Source organism: Rhineura floridana, chromosome 3, assembly GCF_030035675.1.
Source record: "Rhineura floridana isolate rRhiFlo1 chromosome 3, rRhiFlo1.hap2, whole genome shotgun sequence".
Lineage (NCBI taxonomy): Eukaryota > Metazoa > Chordata > Lepidosauria > Squamata > Rhineuridae > Rhineura > Rhineura floridana.
In genome coordinates, this window is record NC_084482.1 from 182,864,878 (window position 1) to 182,882,062 (window position 17,185).

General features: G+C 41.4%; 1 protein-coding gene across 13 annotated transcripts in view; it reads left to right on the forward strand.

The window, feature by feature from the left end:
* Nucleotides 1-17,185, forward strand: part of CADPS (calcium dependent secretion activator) — a 562,280-nt gene that overhangs the window by 277,159 nt on the left and 267,936 nt on the right. For all 13 annotated transcript variants that reach the window (XM_061622068.1, XM_061622066.1, XM_061622061.1 and 10 more), the window contains exon 7: nucleotides 15,449-15,560. In XM_061622068.1, coding sequence (XP_061478052.1) covers nucleotides 15,449-15,560 — 112 coding nt within the window. The remainder of the gene's footprint in view (nucleotides 1-15,448; nucleotides 15,561-17,185) is intronic.

Here is a 17,185-nt window from a genome sequence, read left to right on the forward strand (position 1 = left end):
AATTTAATTTGTTGGCCTTGCTCAGCAGAAGTTGCACAGAGCCCAGATGCACAGTCATGGCCAACTGTATTCAGAAAAGAAGAGAACATAAACAGATTTTATTTCTGTGTTAGGTATGGGAAAAATATTCTTCCCAGTAGTTTCTCAATGTAAAAAAGATTGTTTGCTCAATGTTGGCATCTCAGATTTTCCAGTTTTGAGAGGTGACAATTGTTCCAAGCAAACTAATTTAGCTGTGAGGATATATGACTCTTTTCAACTATTTTCAGATTTTTAAAATATTTTTAATGTTTGAAATGTTTTTTAAGTATTGTTTTGTTGTTTGCCCCATTGAGCTCCTGTGGAAGAAAGGATGAGATAGACAATAAATAAATAGGAACATAGGAAGCTGCCTTATACAAAGCGAGGCCATTGGTCTAACTCAGCATTGTCTTCACAGACTAGCAGCACAATGTCAGAACTGCAGACAGGGTTCTCTTCCAGCCCTACCTGGAGATGCCAGGGATTGAACCTAAGACCTTCTGCATGCAAAGCAGATGCTCTACCACTGACCTATGGTAAATTCCAGTTACCTATTTGAAAGAAAAATGGGGTGAGGAGCAAACTACTGTTGAGAATTGATCCCAGAAAGAAAATTCACCAACTGAATCTTGTCCCCAATGGAATCTGCAACCTGTCTGTAGATTCTAAGCACTGACAATACAACAAAAGCCCACTGGCTTATTGTGTTGTACTGTGCCTAACACTTGCACTAATTGCCTGGCAAACCACCCACAGGTGGCTCCTAGGGAGCAATGTTTCTCCCCTTTGGAACCAATGCACAAGGATTATTGAAGCCCCTGAGAGTGGCATAAGCTGCATCACCTTATTCTAGGCGAGCAGAGAAGACCTGGCAAAATTGGGCTCATAAACTATATGTTCTTTACATTATCTAAAGGTTGTGTCACACAGCCATTTTAAGCAATGATGGCTGAAGCTATCTATGTTGCCTTTTTTCACCTTCTTGAATAATGTTGTGAGTGCTTCAATTTTACATTTTACTTATGTTTATCTTATTTTATTTTATTTACACTCTGCCCTTCAGTTTGCAGTGAAACTTTCAAATTTGCTTACAGATAAAATAATTTTAAAAAACAATAATTTCAGTAACATCATCAGATACATCAATTTAGCAGAAGGCAGTGTACAAAAATCAGGAGCAATAAAAGCAGCTGACAACCAAAATTAAATGGCCAGTATTGAATAGATAGAAAAGTCAATGCCAAGAGAGCCCATCTTGGGACAGAGCTCCAGAAATGAGGTTTCACCACCAAGAAAGGTTTTTCTGGTCACTACCAAACTCACCTCAGAAGGAAAGGCTTTTAAAATGATCTGTGTTCAGGCACGTTCATGTGGAAGGAGTATGGTTTTTTAGAACTAGTCCTTAAGGTCTTTTAGTTGGTCCTTTCAGTTAATGTGTAAGTTGGTAGTCCTTTAGATCCTACACATGTCTCTTTGCTTGGGAACACAAAAGCAGGTTATAAATATTTAAAATAAATAAATGTCCTTTTTTTTAAGTGTAGTGATCTTGGTACATACTAAATCATTCACAAGATTGGTCACAACACCAAAATGCTCCTGGAAATCAACATCTAGTGTCGTCTCCATAAAACAACTATGTAGAATATGTCAGAAGCAGCTTTGGAAGATGACATGCTAAAGGTTTATGAAATTACATACATTGGAGAGAGTGAATACAGTGAAATTATTTCCTCTGCCTCTGTAGTGAAGCTTAAGGACCTCCAGTGAAAGTGATCGGCATCAGATTTGAGACAAGCAAAAGGAGATACTCCTCCATACAACACATATAAAAAATATTATGTATTTAATATTTCTAACCCACCTCTCATCAAAAAGATCTCAAGGCAAGGTACAAGCAGTATAAAATACTGAACTTAAAACCATAAATATGCCACATTCCAAACCAGTGTAAATATCAACAGGGATAAAAACAGTAAATAACAGCAATCTTCAAAAGAACAGAGTGGCTCCATCCTCCAAACTAAATTCACAGCTAACAACCTATAAATGCCTGAGTAAAATAGATGCAATATGAGCTTGTGCTGAAAAGAAAAAAGGGCTAGTAACAACTGTAATTTCGAAGGGAGGCCATTCCATAACCAGGACACCACTACAGAGAACTTATGCAAATGCTTGCTTTGTGATATTAACTGCAACACAGCTAAGAATGGCTCTTTCCCAGGATGCTCTGCTTGCAAGCTTTCTGGGGGTATATGGCAAGCTGCTGTTGAAATACACATGAACTGTCTGTCTGATCCAGAAAATTCTTAGTGAAACAATAGTCATACAGTTACTAAGCTGAAAGATAACTTCCTACCTTAGAACAAGTGGTAAATTCCACAAGTTCTGCTGATGAACTCCTTGCATATATTTTTAATGTAAATCTAACTCTTTGCCGTTTAAGATCTTTGTTCTGTGACTTGTCTTCGGTGGACAATATTAGGGTGCGGGTTTTGCCCTTCTCTCCCCAGTTTTGATTCCTGAGATCCTTTCTAGAAATGAGAGTATACTCCAGCTCCTGCCACCTGCTCTCTTCTGATGTCCTTCTTCTGCATCCTTCACCACATCATTGCATTCCTCTGTACCTCCTCCAATTCCACATCATTCTTCTTGAATTAGTGGTTCTCAGAGTGTCAGAGGATCCAGCTTCCCACTTACATCACATAACTAATGTAAACTAGTTTACGTTTAACTCCTAGTTTTCTTTTAAATAGGAAAAAGACCAGTTAAGAGAAAGTCTCTTTGATATATAGTCCCCCTCTCCATTTATCTCTGACCACGATAAGAACACAGCTCACTTTAAGAGAGTGCCATAAAATGCTTGCTGTAGGGAAAATGGGAAAAAGTAAAATATATTTCAGCTTTCTGTAGACACTGTTTTGTGCTAGGAATTTTAAAATCTCAGTCTTCATTTTACCACAGCTTGGAGACTTGATAAAACTATTTTTGGAAATTTACAATTTCCTTTGAAGGCTGATATTTTCTCTGATTAGAATGGTAGAGATAGCACTTGCATTTCCAGCCTTGATCCCAAGCAGTCACATGTATCTTTACCTAGAGTCCCTCGACGTTATCACTGTGAAGACCTGTTCCCATGCTCCCTGCATATTAGGAGATAAAGCACATTAGGCTGATGAATGCGTTAAAGTCAAGACATGTGTCACCAGATTCTGGGCACTGCTTAGCTTTAAATCACTGGTGCAACTCATCTAAGCTTCATAACTATCCTGTGACACCTTATTTACTATGTACATGTGCAGATGCTTTGCTGTTTTCTCATCACCCAGGTGTACTTTTATGCAGTCAATTGGAGTATAGTTCAAGCTGCTGTTATTCGAGTCTAAGTCAGAAATGTGAAGGCCCAGGGGGAAAATGGAAAAACTCAGGTGGGGGAGTGTTTCTCCTTTCTCCCCTAATTTTTCTGTGTGTTTTTCTTCTGAAAAATTGAATTTTTCTGAGGTGTTTTTTTCCACATCTCTAGTTCAAGGTGCTATAAAGAGTTAAAATGCCTCTGCATAACGGCATCAAAACTTGCCAGAGGTAATTTGGGTGTGCTCTTGGATCTGTTTCTGGATGTTCAGTTGTTGGCAACTGGCAGATATGCCAACTGTATACATTGCTTAAAGCATCAGTTTTACCCATAGTGACACATACCTTAGTTACATTTCACCTGGATTATTCAGTTGGATCTCTGCTCTATGTAGTGCTGCCTTTTGTGGTTGAAAACTGCAAACGGTCTAGAATGCTGTAGCTAGACTACTGTATGGGACCAGTTATTGGAATTATCTTATTTACGGTTGCCATATTGTCCAGTTAGCCGGGTTTTACCGAGATTATAGCCCTGCTACCGGGTGCCCCCTTAGCCCATTAGGTGGCCCGGATTTTTAAAAACCAAACTTCTAGAAGGGTTGCTGGATCTCCGGGCTGACCCTGCCTGGGCTCCCCAACCCTTGCCTTTGCCCTCTGGCCTGACGGGGACAGACTGAATCTCCGGGTAGGTGCCCAGCCGCAGAGAGGGAACTAGCTTGCCTGCATACAATCATCCCCTCCCCAAGATTGCATCAGGTAAGAGGCAGGGATTGTAGCTTCATTGTGTGGCTTGACTCCAGAGTAGCTAGGTGGGAAGTGGCGGCAGCAGCAGTAGCAGCATGCAACAGTGGGGAGGTGGCATCTGGCAACCGCTGCCCATTCTGTGCGCCAAGCAACCAGGGATGGGGGAGTCACCTCCAGAGCGAAGCAGCAGCATTAACAGCAACCTGCACTTCTTCCTGCTCCCTTGCTTTAGACTCTTCAGCTTCCGCCCACGTTCCTTCCTCTCTGGCCAGCTGAGCAAGTTGGAGACATGATTTCCCTTCTTCTCCTACTCCCTCCCCTCCACCTGATTCGAGCACCTCACTCTTCCCAGGAGGCTGCTGGTGGTAATAAAGTGTCTCTTTGTGTCTTGGGTGAGGGCAGCGTTTGGAAGCATGGGGGGGGGGCTCAGCCAGCTCAGACCTGTAAACAGATCACCTGTTGTCTGCAGGTCTTGCTTTCTTTGAAATCCAGGGAGGCTGAGTTTTTGAAGTTGAGAGCCAATGTAGGATAGTGGTTAGAGTGTTGGATGAAGACCTGAGAGATTTAGGGTTTGAATCGCTACTTAGCCATGAAGCTTGCTGGGTGATCCTGGGCCAGTCCTTGCCCTTCTGCCTAACCTATGTCACAGGGTTGTTGTGGCAGTTAAATGAGAAGGGCTAGAACTGTGTACTCCACCTTGAGCTCCTTGGAGAAAAGGTGGGATTTAAATGCTAATGCTAATAATAATAATAATAGGACATTCCCAAGAAAGAATTTCCTCCCAAAAGACAAGCTTTTTTTGTTTTGTTTTGAGTGCTCTGATATCTGTGTCCTGGTTAAGGTGTGTATCCAGCCTTGATGTGCTTATGGAAGGGGTGTGCAAGTAGTGCCCCCTCCAAGTGTGGAGGCTTGGACAAACACTGTTATGGAAAACCACAGTCTGTGTAAAAGTATATATTTGGAAATGCCACTGGTGTGATCCTAAGCATATTTACTTAATGATGTCATATTGAACTTGAACGTCACAAAATATTTTAGTCACGTCCATAAACACCTATGTAACATTGTGTCTGGAGCCTTAGAGCGGATAACACATTATTAAGAATCACTTTCCATAATTGTAAAGAGGTATGTCTACGTATGTGCATCCCAGGCACCTAAATGAGGGTGAGAGCAGCATAGGAACATAGGCAAATGCCTTACACCAGGTTCCCATTTTTTTCTTGAAAAGTTCCAATTTTATTCTTTTTATTATATTTGTAAGCTGCCCTGAGTTCTGTTTTTAACAGTGGAAAAGCAGGGTATAAATCTGAATGAATGAATGAATGAATAAATAAATATTCCATAGTATTGGAAACCAGAGTCTAGGCATTTAAGGATGAAAATGTACGGGCTTTTTAAAAAAAAAGATTCCTCACATCTCCTTCAGTTTTTGTTGGTAATTACTAGGTACAAAAACAAAACAACTGGATAATGCAACTATTAATATGTTTTATTCTTGTAACTGTTGGAATTATGTAGTGAGTCACCTTCAGCATGATTTGCTATGGAAAGGCAGCATACAAATAAATGATAATGAAGATCCAAAAAGATTTAATTACAGTATCTGTGCTACGATATCTTTTTACTTAGAAGAAATCACTTCCTAAATGAAGTCATTCAGTCTGGAGACAGTATACTCCCCTCCCCACCGAAGTGATTCACAAACATGCAAATTCTGTTTGTCAGAGATAATAATAGGACAACTATATGAGTGTGTATACCATGGATAACAACACCTCTGTCAAACTACCTTCAATTCCTATTGTTTCTCTTCAGCTTCAGTAAATATAGGTTGGATATGGACTGAATTTTACAACTTGTTGAATTTTCCATGACTACGCTGCCCTCTGCTGGTTATCTCCTTCAAGAATGGGATAAAATTGACGCTGCTTATACTACAAATGTCTCATTCATTGTCCAGAGTGCTTTACAGGCTCTTTCTTGTTTTTCCTTCATAGCACCTCTGAGAGTTGGACTGCAATGTCTCATTTTTTACAAAAGGAAGACTGAGGTTGAAAAATTGCTTATTTGCTCAAAGCCAGACAGTTCATTCGCATTATGGATTTACACATACCACCTTTCAGTGTAAAGTTCTCAAAACAGTTTACACAATTAAAATGGGCAACAGTGAAAAACTCCTAAAATATCTTTTATTCTTCAGTTGTCATTACAGTTTATCTGGTGCTTTTTTCCCTTGTACAAGATATTCTTTTGAACCTTGTAGGCCTCACCGGGCAACCTTGTAGGCCACACTGGACTTCTTGGCTCTTGAAACAGTCGGTGGAGGCTCTTGGTTGAAAGTGCTAAGACAACAGAGAGAGTTTTTAAAAAGTCCTCTTCCCATTCCTCTTGCTCCTTTTATTGCCAGTCCAGTCCTGCAGTAGCCCTCAGTCTCCCTACTATTGAAGTGTGTTACTTAACACCAGGCCTGGGTATCACAACACATAAAGTGTCCAAAGAGGCCAAGACTTCTTCTCTGGGCAGATGGTATCACTGGCTCTTAGATCTCAGGGCTATTAGTTATTTCATTTCATTTACCAGATTTATAAACCACTCTTATCACAGTGTAAATACCCAGTGTGGGTTTCAATAAGATCTCTAAAAACAAGATACAATAATGATAAAATATTAATAAAAGTGGTATTAATATAAAAAATACTGGTTACAGATGTGAGCAATAGATCAGCAGGTTAAACCCTTAACATCAGAACAAACCAGTTCATCCAAAAGCCTGAAAGAATAAGAAAGTTTCAAGCAAGCATTGGAAAATCTTGTTGTAGCCATCCTCGCCTCCAGGGGGAGTGTATTCCACAGGGATAAGTCACTGCCTCATGTCTCCATATAATGAGCGTCACCCACTGAGGACTACTAAATAAGCAGGACTCTTAAAACCAGAACTACCAGATCCATGTCCACTGAGCCACACTAAGTCTCAATCTACTTGTCCCATGAAATGTTATTAGACTGAATTACTAGCCCTGAATTTTTAGTGTTTCTACTACTGTATTAAAGTTTGGATATAATCACATAATTGTGCTGAATGCTTCCCTGTTACATTATGCCTGTTACAAAGGCATGAAGCACAAATAATTAAGGATGCTAGGAATATCCTTCATTTCCTGTGCTTCAAAGTTCGCAAATAGTCTGATGGGATGAGTCAGAAAACATAGTGTCACAATAAACAAGCTGTTGCACAGTTAAGCCAATTGTGCAACAGTGATTCAGACTGGCAAATGCTTCAGTGTGTGCAGCCAGAAATCTATGGTTTTGAATGGCCTGTCCTTTTGAAATGGGAATGATACATAATTAAGCTGGGCCTGTGTTTTTGAATAGGGAATGAGGAATAACGTGAAAGTCAAATCTGTGCTTCTTAAGGGGAATGTACAATTAAGCCCAGTCTGCTCATTTGAGTGGAAAGAAAATGAATAAATGAGCCAATTGCACATGTGATGCACAATAATGATACACAATAATGATGTATCATGTCTTTGTGAAAATTGCATAAGCATGTGTCAGACATACAATACCAATGGGAAGGCACAAATGTTTGAGAGAATACATGGAAGGTTTTACATACTTCTACAAAACGTTATTTCTCTCACTTTTGGCCTTATGAACTTACATATGACATAAGAGTTGTGATGATACTGTAGAGAAGTGACAGAAGGTTATAGAAAGTAATGCAAAGTGCCTCAGCAATTGAGCCCAATAGTTTTATTTTATTCCTGGTGAAGGTGGAGGTGAAAAACAAATCTGGATGTTTTCCATCATTGCTGCATAAATCACCAATCTACACTTAATTAAGAGGGCTGTTATACAGACCTGGTGAAGACTGTGTATTATAAATAGCTACCTCATTCTGCCCCCTCTAGGATGCACACCTTAATGTGGTGAGGGGGTTTGAGAGTGTTGAAGAAGCTGAGAGCAGTGCCGTCAGGAGTCTAGACCAAGAAGCTAGACTCCTAGCAGGGGCACCCAAGGCGGAATGGTTGAAGCTGAGACACCAGACTAAGATGCATCCAAACTCAGAGGAAGGCAATGGTAAACCACGTATGAATATCTCTTACCACAAAAACCCTATGAACAGAGTATCCAAAATGCAACACGAGATAGTGCTGGAAGATGAGACCCCCAGGTCAGAAGGCACTAAACAATGGCCCACAGACTGGAAGCGTTCAATATACGTCCCAATTCCAAAGAAAGGGGATCCCAGGGAATGCAGTAATTATCGAACTATTGCCTTAATATTCCATGCAAGTAAAGTAATGCTCAAAATTCTACAACAAAGGCTCTTACCATATATGGACCGAGAAATGCCAGATGTCCAAGCTGGATTTAGAAAGGGAAGAGGCACCAGAGATCATATGGCAAACATACTTTGGATAATGGAACGGAGCAAGGAATTTCGGAAGAAAATCACCCTGTGCTTCATAGATTACAGCAAAGCCTTTGACTGTGTAGATCATGAAAAACTATGGAATGCTTTAAAAGAAATGGGAGTGCCACAGCATCTGATTGTCCTGATGCACAACCTATACTCTGCACAAGAGAATACACAAGAGACAGAGTATGGAGAAACCGATTGGTTCCCCATCGGAAAGGGAGTGAGACAGCGATGTATTTTATCACCCTGTTTATTTACCATATGGAAAGCGGGACTGGACCAAGATGAAGGAGGTGTGAACATTGAAGGGAGAAGTTAAAGAGGAAAGCACAAAAGCAGGACTGCAGCTGAATGTCAAAAAGACTAAAGTAATGACAACAGAAGATTTATGTAATTTTAAAGTTGACAATGAGGACATTGAAGGATTCAGTACCTTGGCACAGTCATTAACCAAAATGGAGACAATAGTCAAGAAATCAGAATAAAGCTAGGACTGGGGAGGGCAGCTGTGAGAGAACTAGAAAAGGTTCTCAAATGCAAAGATGTATCACTCAACACTAAAGTCAGGATCAGTTCACACCATGGTATTCCCGATCTCTATGTATGGATGTGAAAGTTGGACAGTGAAAAAAGCGGATAAGAGAAAAAACCACTCATTTGAAATGTGGTGTTGGAGGAGAACTTTGCGCATACCATGGACTGCGAAAAAAACAAATAATTGGGTGTTAGAACAAATTAAACCAGAACTATCACTAGAAGCTAAAATGATGAAACTGAGGTTATCATACTTTGGACACATCATGAGAAGACATGATTCACTAGAAAAGATAATAATGCTGGGAAAAACAGAAGGGAGTAGAAAAAGAGGAAGGCCAAACAAGAGATGGATTGATTCCATAAAGGAAGCCACAGACCTGAACTTACAAGATTTGAACAGGGTGGTTCACGACAGATGCTATTGGAGGTCACTGATTCATGGGTCACCATAAGTCATAGTCAACTTGAAGGCACATAACAACAACAACATCCCCAGTTTGGCTGCAAATCTAGGAAACAATGATATTCTATGGGTTAAGAAGCACATAGTGAGATATTGTCAAGGAAACAAACTGCTTAGAGCAATAGTGTATTTTCTAGTAGCCCTAAAATTAGTTTCACCATCTGGGTCTTGGTTTACCTGCATGTACCTGCATGCAACCATCTTTCCTTTAAATGCAGGCACCTTGAATGCACAGTGCATGCATTCAGTTCCCTTTATTGCACACATCTAGACTTTGGGGATTTATAGAAAAGGCAACCATTCAAAACTGAATGTAATTGAACAGAACCCTTTAAACATCACTCAGCAGGGTTTGTAAATACTCACTTTATCTCAGGAGTGGGGAACCTGTGGCCCTCCAAATGCTGTTGAACTACACCTTCCATTATCCCCTGTTAGCTATGTTTGGCTGGGGCTGATGGGAACTGGAGTTCAGTAACATGTGGAAGGGCACAGGTTCTGCATCTTTACTTAGGTAAAAGTATTCCTTCCCTAATTATGAGACCTTCTGATAGCTTTTAAAATATGTTCTGTTTTTCATAAGGGCAAAGCATCTGAAACTGTCTTCTTTTGTTTTAAAATATCAGACACAAGTAATAGTCAGAAGTTTTTAAGATATGATCTCAAGGCTCAGGAACAACATGTACCACTGTTGTTCATATCTAGCAGTCCTCTTGTGTGCCTCAGAGAGACTGAGTGCACCCCGTGCATCATACTGGAAAGGTTAACAACAGAAGTATCAAAAAAATTAAAAGTGTATTATGCTTCACAGAGGAAGGTCTTGACCCATGCAGCATGATCGCAAGCCTGTTTTTTTCGGAAGGCCAACTGAGTTCACAGAGACTTTCTCTCAAATAAATGTTGCATAGGATTGCAACCTAATCAACATGGAGACCAGCAAAATCTGAAGCAGAAAATAAAAATGCTGTTAACAGAAGCATACTATCAAGGACATCTTTAGTTTACCAAGTTTGGTCCAAGGGAACTGAGTTCCCTGTAGTGCATTACTTGTTTTTACCATCTGGAACCACCTGCTTTCACATAGACATTTAACTTTGAAATTTTTCACGTATACATTTAGCTTCAAACTTGTGCACTGAAGTCTGGATTGTGGTGGTCCCACTTAGAGATCTGAGGGTGTGTGGCAACTGTTTTTCACCATTTGTTCACCATTTCACCATTTAGTCACCATGTCTGAAAATCATACTTGGCCCTCTTACATGGAATTTCCTCCATAGAAATGATATATTTTTAGAGGAGACAGTGGCACTGTACATAAGTGTAGACATTTTCCTGTTGGAAGTGGGGCAAGAGCAATTCCTGTTTTGTTCTTTTGTTTAAGCTCCAGAGGGAAGATAGGGGTCCTCCAGGCTTTGTTTACCTTTTACCTGTGATGCTCTGACTGACTTCCTTCTGTCACTAGACTGTGAAGCCTTTAGGGAAGCTTACTTGCCCCTCCTCCTTCCGCCCTTTCCATTCCTTTGTTCGCCGGCTGTCCAGGAGAGAGGAGACTCCCTTTGTCTCTCTCTCTCCGAGCATGGAGCTAACTCCCGCACTTGGGCGTTATGCCTCCAACTTAGCTAGTTAGTTAGAACTAGGTATGCCTTTTCTATCTACTACGTATTTCTATAAATAAAGTAGCTTTTCTTATTTTACTAAGTCTCAAGTCTCAATGATGCTGATGCAGGGTAAAAGCCTGCTTTCTTAGGCAAACGCATGCACACGCTGGCACACTCGCATTTCAACATCTGCTGTTACTCTCTGCTGCTGTGGTGCTGCTTTTAAACAAAATTAAGCAACACAACTACGCACAGCGCAACATTTCCTACATAAATGCTGCTCTTGTGATGAAAACACCAAGATTAAAAAATGCAGCCCTACCAGGTCAAAATATTACCAGCTGCCATTGTTTATCCCTGCTCAGCCTTCATCATTATCCACTGGCTTGCCTCTGGAGTGCCAGACACTGCCCCTAGCTCCATCAACTCACGTGTAGGAGTGTCCCTGTTTTCCTTTCTGCAACAATGGAGGAGATAGAGAAGGCAGAAGGCAACATACAGAATGGTTTGACTATGTCTTATATTTTAAACTTGCTGTTATTTATGGTGTCTCTTCACACAAAATGACAATATTAGGGCTATTTCTCAGGATTTATTAAGCTGTAGGTGAGTTTTGTTACGTGAGAGAACTACCTGCCTTCACAAGATCAAATGCTCCATTTGTTTAAAAAAATGGTAGCACAGCTGAAAGTTCAAGAAACAAAATTAAATGAGCTGTGAAGAGTATTGAAAATCCATCACAGCCATAATTAAAAGTTCCCAGTGTTCTCTCCCAGAGCTAAAGAGCAAAAGCCTTCTATGAATTGTTAAACTCAATTGCACCAATAAAGCATACTTCCTCTGAGAAAAGATTTGCAAAAACTAAAAGATTTATAGGATACCACATGCTACTTGGGATAAAGTGAAATGAATATGGCAAAACATTGCTTATGCCTTGGTCATATCCAGCTTGGACTACTGCAGTGTAGTCTTTATGGAGCTACCTTGAAGAGCATTCAGAAACTCCAGCTGGTACAAAATGCAGCAGCCTAAGTGGTCCCTAGTGTCTGCCTTTTAGAATATGTCACACCAGTTCCTTTCAGCCAATAGGCATTGTAGGCCCTGGTTTCTGCTTAGATCAGCTGCATTACAGAGTTCCCCATGGGGAACTTGGTATCGCAGCCAATCCCAGTTGGCCTGCTCTCACCGCAAACCAGCTAATTAGCAGTGACAGCAAGCCTCCCTTGCTAATGCACAATCAGAAACATGCTTTAAGGCTCCTGATTGTGCATTGGCAGCTGTGTCTCCACCTGCATTTTTCTTGACATCACATTATGACGTCAAGTGTGGAGCTGCTGGCAATAGTTTGGGGGAAACAGCCTTGTGGTCCAAATTGGAACCCTTGGTGGGCCTAATTAGGTCTAGGGGCTGGAGATTCCCCACCTCTGTGTTACTTATTAGAAAGGTGCCATCTCTGTTGACTTTTCAGCACCTACTCAAGACCTGCTTTTACCATCATGCCATTTATATGAAGATTCTTATCCCAGTCTACAGCTGTTTTGGATTTGAAATTGTTTTTATATATGAAACGGTTTTAATTGTTGTTACTGTTAATGTTTTTATTGTGAAATCGCTTCGAGGTGTTTCATAGGAAGTGATTCACAAACAGAAATAAACAAATAATACATCAACAAGCCAACAGTTTTCACAAGGATCAGTAGTTTAGTGCTGCTATACAAACTCATATTCCTTTTAAGCTTCCCAAGGTAGGCATCATGAAACACTGCCTGACATTTTGGGCAGGAATCCACAAACTGAGTCTGGGTTTGGTAACCAGCAACGATTATTTGTGTTAACTCCTCTCTTATTTTGAGTCTTCTGGCACACACAGGGAATCCATGGGAAAGAAGACATCTGATTGACACTGGAAGCCATTCAGTAGCTGCCATTTCCAAGTGCCTCACAGGCTGGAATGAGATGAGCAAATAATCATAGGAACATAAGAATAACCTGCTGGATCAGGCCAATGGCCCATCAAGTCCAGCATTCTGTTCCCACAGTAGCCAACCAGATGCTTATGGGAAGCCCACAAGCAGGACCTGAGTACAAGAGCACTCTCACCTCCTATGGTTTCCAGCAACTGTTATTTAGAACCATGCTGCCTCCAACTGTGGAGACAGAGCATAGTCTGCCCTTTTACTCCCCAACCATGTTTCAAAGGGCTCAGGGGAGGCAGAGGAGTTACTGTACAATCCTGAATGACATTATAGGGGCATAATAGAGTTTCTCTCTCTCTCTTTCCCTTCCACTCCCCATCAGGTCCTGGTCAAGCATGCCTCACTGAGACCTGCCATTACTTCCAGTGGAGGAGTTATCTGTGCATCACTTGTATAGATCCAGTAGCTCCACTCCAACCCAGGGCCCCAGTGCACAGGCTGTTCATGTTCTCAGCAGCTGACACACGTTAGGGAAGAGATTTTTGCCCATAGGTTTTTTTATGAAATCATTCCAAACTTTATTGCATAAGATAATATATATATCACCCAATGCCCATATTTCCATGCTCTTCACTGGTTCTAGTATTTATTTATTTATTATATTTTTATCCCACCCTTCACCGCAAGGAATCTTTTGGCAGGTCACATTTCAATAAAAAAGAAAACAAATGCACACATAAATATGCAAATATATACAATACAAATCAATTAATAAAACATTAAAACAAGAACTTTTTGCATTCACGTAATCTGCTCCCTATAATAAATCCTGTTGGCTTAGTATCTCAGCTTCTTTCCCTGGCATAGGCCAACTCCTTTCTCCATCAAAAACTTAGAGAAAAATGTAGGTCTTCAGCCACACCTCAGGAGAGGAACATTCCACTGCCAGGGTGCCACCACCAAGAACACCCTGCCCTCGTTCAGAGATGGAACAAGAAGAAAGGCCTCATTGGCAGACCTTAAACTTTTAGGTAAACCACTTAGATTTTAAGTAAACCAATTAGAGGTTTCAAGTAAGCAGTGTACAGATATTGTTAAATATAAATAAAGCCTAGGCAGGACGGTGCTGGGAGATGAGCTCCTTCATGTATCATTTTTCAAGAATTATATTTAATTTAAGCACTTATTTTGTAAATATTAAACTAGAAGTGGTGCATTGTTTTGCACTTAGAGTCAAGCAGTGGGGAAACCTCTCAAGCGCTCTACCGTGTGCAAAGTGTTCCATTTAATCTCTATTTATACTAGTCTGTGCATGCAAAGCCCAGGGCAGCCTCTGTACTCATAGAATTATAGGGCTAGAACATATCCAAAGAACATCAGGAACAATCTTCTGCCATTAACCAGAATCTTTCATTCTGCATCTCCTAGGAGTCTCCTTTCCTTGTATTTTCTCTGGCCATATTATACCTTGTTATGTTACGGTTACATTATCTGTTGCACCCACACTTTCAAGACACATGGAATTATAAATGAGTTATGTGTGCAAATGTATTAATGCAACAGATAACGATTTCAGTGGAACTTGGGTATACTTTCTCTAGATGGTACCCAACATCTGTCACCTACTGTCCCTCCATTCCCCTTCTTTTCCCCCCCTCTGCAATGCTGCCCAAATATCTCAAATTGTATATAAACAAGATTTCTGACATGTTTAAAAGATACGGTAAACATGGATACAGTGGGTCTACAGGGCTAACAATTTAGCTCTACCACCAAAGTTGTGTTGTTCCTTCAAGCCTCTCAACTGATAAGGTGAACCTTTGCAACAGGGAATCTTTTGTCTTTGTGGAGGCTCCCCACACAAGTAAGAACCCTGGAAGGTACAGCTTTGCTGTATCTATGTTGCTTCTAATGCTGCACAATGCCTGAATAGGGCTCTTGTGCTCTTAGATACCTTATTTATTATAGAGTCCTATTGATTGTAACCACTCACATAGCACAGTCACAGGAGACAGGTAGATATCCAGATGGCTTTGCAACTTCTATGCAACGTTTCAGTGCTAAATTATTTTCATTCGTTTTATTTTACAAACTTGAGAAATAAACAAAAATGTGTGTGTATGCGTGTGCACACGCTATGTATGTGTTTTTTTTTCCAGCTTTGGCTTCATGCTGTTCTGTTGCCTTCCCTGAGGAAACTTTGAGACATTGCTGAGTTGTTGTCTTACAGTTTTTCTTACCGTTAATTAATTAACACAATGTCACTCCTGTTGCTTTTTAATGCCTTAGACAGTCTGTGACATTTGTGTTAACCTTTTCCACCCAAAGGTGACAGTGCTGAGTTGGTGGGCTTCATTTCTTGTCTAATGCTTTTTCATTCTGGATGTTTTCACAGCTGGGGGACTCAGGGTGACTTTACCACGACACACGCCCTTCCAGCAGTGAAGGTGAAGCTTTTCACCGAGAGCACCGGTGTGCTGGCTTTAGAAGACAAAGAACTCGGTCGGGTAAGGACAGTGATGCTTCTTCAGCTTTACAGGCAGAGGAAAACGTTCCTGGCACCCATCAGCAGCAGCAGTTTTATAAATCCAAGTCACAAGAGAACACAGACTTTCTATCCTGCAGTGATGCAAGTTAGAACATTTCATCTCCGGTGCAGCTTTTAAGAACTGCAGCCTACTGAACATCCCCAAACAAGGAAGTAATATTGGCAGCTACTGGAAAAGCACACACACCTGAAAACAAATGCACATTTGCAGAACAAGAAAGAGAAGAGATTGTCCTAAAACAGAAAGGCAAGCTTTCTAGCTAGGAAAGGAAGCTGTATTTGTGAGGCAGACACAGGATGCAGCCCCCCATTAGCCATGGGAATAAAAAGATCCAGTTACAATTTATGGGTGAAAACAGGCCACAACTTTATTAGATTACAGGAAGTAAGGGGGCTTGATATGGCAGTAGGGTGAAGATCCACTTTTATCCCAACAGCCCTTGCTGTGGGAATGTTTGTGTCCCCCCCCCGCAGTTAGCCACTTGGGGTACCACCCTTTGGTGTTGGCCAGCGTTAGACCCCAGTGGTGGTGCCAATACCCCTGAGATCCTGCTGGGCAAACAGTCGGAGTGAGGGCATGCTGGATGAGGCTCGGCCCTTCCTGAGCTGGGGCTTGGCCCACACTTATTTATTTATTTATTTATTACATTTCTACCCCACCTTTCTTTTCATGATTGAAACCCAAGGCGACTTACATATGGGTTCCAAGCGGTCTTCCATCCAGGCACTGACCACACCTGACCCTGCTTAGCTTCAGCAAGGTGCTGGCTTTATGTCCCTTCAGACCATGAAAATACAAATGGACTGCCTTCAAGTCGATCCCGACTTATGGCGACCCTGTGAATAGGGATTTCATGGTAAGCGGTATTCAGAGGGGGTTTACCACTGCCTCCCTCTGAGGCTAGTCCTCCCCAGCTGGCTAGGGCCTGCTCAGCTTGCCACAGCTGCACAAGCCAGCCCCTTCCTTGTCTGCAACTGCCAGCTGGGGAGCAACTGGGCTCCTTGGGACTATGCAGCTTGCCCATGGCTGCACAGGTGGCAGGGCACGTAACCCCTGCGCCACTCACTGTGGGGGTGATCTTTAGCTGGCCCTTGACACCCAGGAGACACGAGCGGGGATTTGAACTCACAGACTCTGGACTGCCATTACTGACAGGATAATAATATTGAAAACAATACTGATAAAGAACATATAGTACCCATCAGGGAGACACAGCAATAAATACACAGCAGATGATAGAACGGTATACAAGAACTAACAGGCACAGTATACAAAAATCTGGTAACAGAGGCTCAACAGTTGTGACGACAGCACTGTAGTTAATTTGACATTTAAATAGGGCTACTATTCAGGGGGGGAGGAAGAGAACTGGGAAAGATGAACTAGAGGGATGAGAAACCTGTGCCTCTCCAGAAATTGTTGAACTCCAACTCCCATCACCCTCAGTCACTAGAGTCCATTGTCATGGATGATGGGAGCTGAAATCCAACTGTATCTTGAGGCCACCCTGGTTTTAAAAAAACAACAAAGAAAGTGAAGATGAGGAGGAAAGCGTGCAGTTGTCCTAACCTCATCTTACTGTT